The 9,581-nt window shown below is 36.0% G+C and overlaps 1 protein-coding gene across 4 annotated transcripts in view; it reads left to right on the plus strand.

The window, feature by feature from the left end:
• The window catches only part of LOC106867388 (fatty-acid amide hydrolase 1), a 29,866-nt gene that overhangs the window by 6,695 nt on the left and 13,590 nt on the right, over positions 1–9,581 (plus strand). For all 4 annotated transcript variants that reach the window (XM_052969278.1, XM_014912244.2, XM_052969277.1 and 1 more), the window contains 6 exons: positions 1,575–1,808; positions 4,175–4,288; positions 4,720–4,776; positions 5,777–5,866; positions 7,919–7,993; positions 9,347–9,408. In XM_052969278.1, coding sequence (XP_052825238.1) covers positions 1,581–1,808; positions 4,175–4,288; positions 4,720–4,776; positions 5,777–5,866; positions 7,919–7,993; positions 9,347–9,408 — 626 coding nt within the window. In that variant the 5' untranslated portion in view covers positions 1,575–1,580. The remainder of the gene's footprint in view (positions 1–1,574; positions 1,809–4,174; positions 4,289–4,719; positions 4,777–5,776; positions 5,867–7,918; positions 7,994–9,346; positions 9,409–9,581) is intronic.

Below are 9,581 nucleotides of genomic sequence, written 5' to 3' on the forward strand. Positions count from 1 at the left end.
CAAGGCTTTAGTTGGCCCGAGGCTATAGTAGAAGACACTTGCCCAAGGTAGTACGCAGTGGGAATGAACCCGGAACCATGTGTTTGGTAAGCAAGCTACTTACACACATACACACACACATGTATATATTATTATTATCATCATTGTTTAACGTCCGCTTTCCATGCTAGCATGGGTTGGACGATTTGACTAGGACTGGCAAGCCAGAAGGCTGCACCAGGCTCCAATCTGATTTGGCAGAGTTTCTACAGCTGGATGCCATTCCTAATGCCAACCACTCCGAGAGTGTAGTGGGTACCGTATATATATATATATATATATATATATGTATATATATATATATATATACATACATCAATGCATTTATTCAGTTTAATGCCTGGTTCAGCCACTTTCTTTCAAAATGCCATAATTTTTTGAAGGCCTGGATATAATTGTGTGTGTGTGTGTGTGTGTGTGTGTGTGTGTGTGTGTCTGTGTGTGTCTGTGTGTGTGTGTGCATACAAGTGAGACATTTTTGTAACGTTGCTAAAATAGAATATCTTTGTTTTCCGAAGAGTCTACTGTTTAATGTTTGGTGTAAATTCCTTGTCTAGCACTCCCAATATTGCATTTAATTACTAATATGCAGGGTCATCAGTTAGAAAAGAGGATGGACAGTAATGTGAAAAGCTATTAGCTTCGTTGTTAAACTTGAAGTTTTATGAAGGTTTGAGGTGACCTGAAATATAAAAAAAAGCATCATCATCATCATCATTGTTATAGTCTTTGTCCTTTGTCCTCCTCTTCATCTTCATCATCATCATCATTTAATGTCTGTCTTACCCTTCTAGCATGGGTTGGGTAGTTTGATAGGATCCAGCAAGCTAGAGGACTACTTTGAGCTCAAATGTCTCTCATAAGTCCATTGCATGCTTTGGCTACCCTGATTCTTTATCTACCCATTTCTAAAAACAGGATACTGAGGCACATCAAATGATATCTAATAACCAAGGAGAGTCAGGAAGAAGTAACTGTTCTATTTACCTTCTGGGATTTCAATATTCTCTTCTAGAAAACATGAATCATCACAAACATAGGAAACACAACATAAATCACTGGCACTGCTTACCACATGTACTTATTACTCTTTTCTTTATTTGCATTTGCAATCATTCTTCCACCTGTTATCACCACCTACTGTAATGGGAGAACCACGAGGGTAGAGTCCTCAGGCACCTCCTCCATAAGGTCCTGTAAGAAGCAACTGTCATTGCACTTTCCCAAGCAGATATTATCAACCATCTCAGAATTGGTCAGCCCTTAAGTCTCCAACCAGTTGGCTTGGCTTGAAGAATCTGATTTGTGATCCTTTCCTGAGGCATTCTAACCATATGTCCATAGTATTGTAGCTGTGGTCTCTCAATGTATTTACTTATTTATATGTATTTATTACAAATTTTCAATTATATGAATTTATTTATACATTTTAAAATTAGTCATTTCAGAAATGATGTGAGAAATACGTTTTGCCAAAAGTAATCTCGTCAGGCAGTTTCATATGTGTCTGATTAAAAATGTCCCTTCTTTTTCAGTGAAAGATGGAAGACACACTTCGTAAATACTGTCAGCACTATATACCCGAGGAAATGTGTCCTTACATTAAGTCAGGCATTTTTGCAATCCTGGTGGTGTCAGGTACAGCCTTTCTGTTTAGTTTATTCAACAGACTACGCATGCGTGGGAAAGTCAAAAGAGCTATGAAGGAAGCCTACAATAAACGTGCAGAACAACTAAAATCTTTAAAGGAAAAGTTACAGAAATCAAGTGTAAGTATTTGAAATATATATTTCTGTATTTCTCTCTCACATCACTTCTCTTTCTCTCTCTATTACTCTCTCTCGTGTTACCCTTCACTTCACTCATTAAGTTCTTTGCCTCCTATGGAGCTTAGGCCACTGACAACTTTTTATTATTGTTCTTGATTCAGGGTAGTTTTTCTGCTTCTCTCCAATTGAATCCCTGCTCATCCTAATCTTCCTTGCAGTTTCCTTTTTTTTTATTTAGTGGCATGGTATTCCCTGAGGGAAGGCCTTCCTCTCTCAAGTCTTGTTAGCTTTGAATTATCATTAATGCTTCTTTGAGCTTTTTTTTTTTTTTTGCCCTACACAAAACCACATTAGTCTAACCTCTATCCTTTGACCCTGTTCTGTATGGGAGGCCCTATCAAGGGGATTGAACATTACTGGTATAACTCTCACAGTCAGTGGGACACACAAACCTTAACACTGCAACAAGTGTTGGACCTTCTGTTGGCATGTTACCCATTATTTTCTTAGCCATACTTTTATCTTCTTTACTCTTTTATTTTCTGTGTCTTTTACTTTCTACTTGTTTCAATCATTAAACTGTGGCCATGCTGGGGCACTGCTTTAAAGAATTTTTAGTTGAACGAATCGACCCCAGTACTTTTCTTTTAATGCTTGGCACTTATTTTATTGATCTTATATGCCAAACTACTAAGCTACCGGGATGTAAACGAACCAGCACTGGTTGTCAAGCAGTGATGGGGGTGAACAAACACAGACACACACAACTAGATATATACATACATGCATATATATATATATATATATATATATATATATATATATATATATGGTAGGCTTCTTTCAATTTCCATCTACCAAATCCACTCACAAGGCTTTGGTCAACCCAAGGCTATAGTAGAAGACACTTGCGCAAGGTGCCATGCAGTGGAATTGAACCCAGAACCATGTGGTTAGGTAACAAGCTTCTTACCACACAGCCATGACTGCATCTGGTTTATTTTTGTTTTTCTCATTTGTTTATTTTCTTTTTCTGAATCACAACTGATTAGACTGGTTTCTTGTTGGCTCCACTTGACAAATAACTGATAGCCAGTTTTTCATTTTTATATATGTCATATATCATATTTGTATTCATTCCTTTGCTATCAGTATGCTGTGTCATTCTTACTGGAGGTGAATGCAGCATTCAGTATCTCAATTCGATTGATTGTAAATAAGTAGCACAGCATTTTGGGCAAACATCTGACCAAAGCCTAATGAGTAAAACTTATAGGAAACTGAAAGAAGCCCATCATGTGTGAAGCTTGCCTCCCAACCAAATGGTTCTGGTTTCAGTCCCACTGTGTGGCACCTTGGGCACGTGTCTTCTATTATAGCCTCAGGTCAACCAAAGCCTTGTGAGTGGAATTGGTGGACAAAAACTGAAAGAAACCCGTCGTATATATATTTGTGTGTGTGTGTGTTCCTGTGTTTGTCTCCCTACCATTGTTTGACAACTGATGTTGGTATGTTTATGTCCTTGTAACTTAGCAGTTAGAATAAGTACTTGGCTTACAAAGAATAAGTCCTAGGGTCAATTTCTTCAAGTAAAACCCTTTAATGTGATGCTCCAGCATGGCCACAGTCAAATGACTGAAACAGTTAAAAGAATAAAAGAATATATATATATATATATATATATATATATATATATATATATATATATATATATATCAGAGGCAACTCCGGGTCATCAGTGTTACTCGGGCTCATCACAGATTTTGCATAAGACACATGCATAAAAGAAGGTAAGAGACCTAATGCACACTGCAGACTTATGTGTGCACTGATAATTTAACAATGACAGAAATAAAGTTTTAATATGGCTTTCTCCATTTCTAAGTTAAGGGCCAAAATAAAGCAACCCTGCAAAACACAACCAATCTTTACACACAGATGCACAGAATTACAACAAGCAAATAACAACAGCAGAATGCACAACAAACATCAGCGATCTGACTATCGTCTGTACTCTTGACAAGAGATATCAGTTAGTCTTTTACATCTACCAGGCTCATTTGTGTCAGCTCAAGTTGCTGGATAATTTTTCGTTCCTTTAAGAATATTGTAGAATGGAAACTTTTTATAGATTAGAATTTAAAACCTAATCTCTATAGAAATTTATTGTTTCTAACTGAAAGGATGTTGTACCTCTGGAGGCTAATTATACTTATAATAAAACATACACACTGTTCTATTATTATTAGTCAATCCTTTCATAAAAACAAAATCAGACTTGTAAATCCAGGAACAAAATATCAAAATACGTTTTTATTCATTTTTATACAAGGCATTTTTTCAACCCAATTCTTTATATTTTTCAGCTTACTAAAGAAATGAGGAACAAAATTCTATCATTGGACATTGTCCAACTTCAGAAACGACTCAAAGACCGTTCATTAAAAGCCATTGATGTTCTTCATGCTTATCAATACAAGGTTATTTAATTCTTATTATTTTGAATTTTTTCTGATTACTTTCTTTGTAAAACCATTCTTATATTTTATTCACTTGTATCACTTGTATAAAGCAAGCTTGAAATAAGTGCTAAAACTTTGAATCCTCCTAATAAGAACCTCTAGCTATTACCAGCTGCAAGCTGGTAATTGCTGGAGGCCCCTCTCTTTCGCTCACTCTCTCTATAATCTCTCTCACTCACCACCACCTTGCCCTCCACCTCTCCTCCTTTTCCCCCTCTCTTTCCCCTTCAACTAATCACATAGAAGCATTACAGATGGGCTAAGTAACAGAGTGACAAGCAGAATTACTAGATAAACTGTTACCCTTTCCTCACCTCAAAAATGTCAGCTTTTTTGCCAATATTATAAATCAAGATTTAGTATGTTTAACTTCTGATTTTCTACAACAGGCACTTGAAGCACAAGAGAAAACCAATTGTTTAACTGCAATAATTCCTGAAGCTGAGGTAAGAGTACTTGATCCATTCTGTATTTATTCTCCAAGTAGCTTACAATGTAGAGTGGCTAGTTTGAAAATCTCTATTAGAAATGAAAGTAACAATTACAGCGATAACCAGCTAGAGGATGCTCCTCCTGGTGTTAAAATCAGTAGTAACGTTGGTTCTTATGGAACAGCTATATTGAAGTAGCAATAAACATTACTTCTCAGTATAGTTACTACTTTCATCTCTTATAGAGATTTTCAAACTAGCTACTTTGCTTCTTGCAAGATCAGTGACTGGTTGTCACTTATTTTACCATATATTGTGAGCTGGAGCAGATTACTGCTATCTCTAAGCAGATGGGTGTCCACCACTGAGGATGAATACAGATAACTCAAAACCAGTCGCTGTTGCTAGACGATGATAGGAGTTCACTCCCCTGTTTGCAATATACTGTATTTTAACGTGAATAAGGAACCCCCTAATTTCTTGGGCTTCAAATTTGGAAAAAAGGTTTTGTAAAGGATTATAATACTATATATGTATAAGAAATTCCCACATTTTTTACAACTATTTTTTAACAAAAAGGGGTTCCTTATACACGTTAAAATATGGTATATCAGGTGCAGGTTGCATCAATAACCAGTTGGAAGAGACCCCCACCTGGGATTAAAAATGGTAGTAGCGTCAGTTCCTTCATAACTGCCATAGTGAAGTGGCAAAAAACAAGACTACGATGTATATTCTATATATTATTCTATATACTCTCCTATATTGCTCTGTGTACGTTCTATCAATGTTCCCTGTCTTACATGTCCTGTTTGTATCTACAATTGCTTCATGTGCATTTGTGTATGTACGTGTATGTGTGTTTGTATGCATGTATGTGTGTATGTGTATGAGTACATTTGTATGTGTGTGTGTGTGTGTGTGTGTGTGTATGTATATATATATATATAGAGAGAGAGAGAGATGTAGATATAAATATATAATGTTAATGATTTGGGGTTTTTTTTTATCCCAGGAATTAGCTCTGAAATGTGATTCTGTCCCATATGTGACCAAACCTCTTCATGGAATTCCAATCAGCCTCAAAGAAAACATAATCTACAAGGTTGGTTCCTTATTTCTTTCATCTTTTATTTCTTTATTCTTTTTCTTGTTTCGGTCAGTGAACCGAAGCCATGCTGGGGCAGTGCCTTGGCGGGTTTAGTCAAACGAACTGACCCTAGTTGTTTATTTTTAAGCCTGGTACCTGTTTTATTGGTCTCTATTGCTGAAGTGCTAAGTTATGTGGATGTAAAGAAACCGATACTAGTTGTCACATGGTAAAGGGTGGGACAAACACAAACCCAAAGGCATGAACACATACAGACTCACACAAACACACACACATACAATACACAATCAAATACACATAGACATACACACACAAACACACACACGCATATGACGGGCTTCTATACAATTTCTATTTACCAAATTCACTCATAACGCATTGATTGTTCTGAGGCTATAGTAGAAAGCCACTTGTCAAAAGCACAGCACAATGGGACTGCACTAAAAAACACATGGTTGCAAGGAGAATCATTCCAGTGTCTATATATGGAAATATATTTGCGATCATTAAATGACAAGGCAGCAACTTGTCTTACATGTCCTGTTTGTATCTACTGAAAGAGGTCAATGTAACCGACTTACCTCCTGCCCACAAATTGCTGATCTTGTGTCAAAATTTAAAACCAATAATTAAATGATTTAATAATTTTCAATAATTTTTCACTGTTCCTTGATTACATTTCTGTACCACTGTAGTTCTTTAACCTTTAGTAACCTTTAGGCACATCATGTCACTGTATGAGTCTTCTCACCAAGAGAAAATGCAGCAAACTAAATGTTAATTTTTCCTAAGTCAGCTCAATTTGAAAAGTTACAAAGTATGCAATGGTTTCCACACCAATTTACAGGGTGTCATTCGTAACCAGTTGTGTATGGATGAAATGAAATGAAATAAAAAGCTGATTTGTTTTAACTGGCAAGAAAGGTTCTATGAATTAAGACAAGAAAAATATGGAACTGTTGCATTCATGTCTTTCTAAAAGTAATAAGTGGTGTAAGTAAAGTGAATTAACTTTAGATTTGGAATTTAGGTTGCAATTTTGTCTACTAAAGGCATATACATCGACCTACAGCACCTATAATGCCTACCTGACAATCAGAAGAATATTGTAATAATGGTTTCAAATTTTGGAAGAAGGCCAGCAATTTTGGGAGAGACGGTAAATTGATTACATTGATACACAGTACTCAACAGGTATTTATTTTATCGACCCAGAAAGGAACATGAAGATAGACAAAATGTTGCCAAGCAAGATGAGGAAGTAAGACATCTTGGCCATCTTTTGCATTTGTTTCCATTTACAATCATCTTGACCTGGTCTTAACACTGAATTGAAGATAGGAACAGATGAGAGAGTGATGGTGAGAGTGCACAAAATTTGGTCATTTTAAACAAAGTCACCATGCAAGTCATTAGTCATCCTTCATCCAGGATGACTATATGGCACTCATTATTCTAACAGACGAATTGCATATTAGAAATGTATTAATATAATGTATTAATATTAATATAAGGTGGCAAATTGGCAGAATCGTTAACACACTGAGGTTGACTTTGCCTTTTATCCATTCTGGGTTGATAAAATAAGTACCAGTTAAGCACTGGGGTCTAAATAATTGACTTAACCCCACTCCCAGAATTGATAGCCTTGTGCCAAAATTTGAAACTAATATTAGTGTGTATTATAAGTGTATCAACACTGTATTAAGACTATGTTGCACATTTTTATATATTACATTGTATTAAAAGGTTACCATAGTTATTTTAAGGGGTAAACAACAATATAGCAATGATAAACAGTGTGTTGTTGTTGCTCTTCCTAATTCAACCCTGATCAAGTTGACCAGACATTATGATAATTCTGTGATTTTATATATTGAAGACTACATTGTCATAACAGCGTGATTTGAAGAAGGTTTGACTGTTATTTATAGCTGGTCGACTGACCATGTAGTGATTCTGATGGATGTAGTAGAATAAACTAGAAAGGCTAGTTACACAGTTTCAATCTTATAATAATAATTTTCTTTTCTTTCATTCAATTAGGGACTTCACACAACCTGTGGCTTAGGTTTCAGCCTGTTGAGCCCACCTCATGCAGATGATTCAAATCTTGTTAAGGTATGTTTTATTTTATACTCAAAAAAATGCTTCAGTCATTCTAAGCAATTTCAGAATCATAATGAAGTTGTGAAAATGAATAGTGAAGATTTAAATGTTTTGGTAATTGGCTTAACTACTCCTGGGTATGAATATAAAAAAACTACACCCATCTGTTTTCTGTTTGGTCAACACTAATTTTCAAATTACTGGAGTTCGTTGCTCTACTCAGCGACATATAACTGGTCATGTGTAAACATCGGAGTGGGTAAAAATACACTTACACAATTTAAAGTCTGGCTTTGTGTCTTGTTTGTTGTGAATGCATGAGTGGAATCTGCAAAAATAATCAAACTGGGTTATTTTTATTGACAAACCTGAGATGTAAACAACAGCCACTTCGATTAGCTGTTTTGAATTCTGTTTGAGACTTACACACTTCAATAACCACTAAATAATTACCCACACTATATACTGACACAGTTTTCCCCGTTTATTTTCACCATTAATCGTTCTCGCGACCCCCTTTGTATCAACGAAGGCGCCATGAACAATACGATGAAAATCCAAAGTTACTCGTGGTTGGTGAATTTTTAATAAAAATGCAAAGGTGGTTTATCAATTCAAAAATCGATATCCACGATTCATCAAGGAAAGTGTGGACTCTCATTTGCCACAGCAGGCATTGCAGCTGATCTGTTGCCCCAAGGAATAACTATACACAGTGGCCTTAAGCTCTCAGTCCCTATCTTGGAAAATTCTACGTCACAAATGAAGATTCCATCACAACACTCTGAGAAATTAAAATTAGCTGACCTAATAATAATTGATGAGGCATCAATGCGTTCAGGAAATGCATTGAGGTGCATTGATTTACTGCTAAAAGAAATAACGAACTGTCATAAGCCTTTCTCCTTCTTGGTGGGGACTTTAGGCAAACTGCATCAGTTATTCCAAGAGGGCCAAATGATGCTTTAACTGAATCTATCAAATATTCTCCTCTGTGGACAGATGCGACATTTTTTACATTAACGGAGAATATGCAAATAAATGGACAAGAAGAATTCAATGCGTAGCTTCTAAGCATAGGAAATGGAACAGTCACTAATGATGTGGGCTTAGATGAAGATCTAATAGAAATACCAGAAACCATGATTTCATCTGGAAATTTGATAAGAGACGTATTTGGTAACGACATTTCTGATGATATTGATGAAATTTCAACAAAGAAAGAGAGAGGGGGAGTAGTGGGAAAAGGGGGAAGAGAAAGAGGGTGATAGATATAGATGTGGATTAATGTATTTTTCATTTTGAATTATCTTCTTTGTTTGCTATAATTGAATCAATGCTGAATAGCTTAAATTTCTACTTCAGTGCCTGAAAGAACTTGGTGCTGTTCCATTTGTCACAACAAATGTACCACAGTCTTTAATGAGGTAAGCTTTCATTAATTGCTTGGGGCTAAATTATATTCCTCTTTGCAGTGCTCAACCTTTGGCTCACACTTCACATCTTGAATCAAATGCCTTTTTTTTTTCTCAAGCCAAAGAGGGTGACCTTTTCCTGGATGTGACCTAGGGTATCATTGTGTGCAGCATAAACATTGTCC

This window comes from Octopus bimaculoides, chromosome 7, assembly GCF_001194135.2.
Source record: "Octopus bimaculoides isolate UCB-OBI-ISO-001 chromosome 7, ASM119413v2, whole genome shotgun sequence".
NCBI classification, from domain to species: domain Eukaryota; kingdom Metazoa; phylum Mollusca; class Cephalopoda; order Octopoda; family Octopodidae; genus Octopus; species Octopus bimaculoides.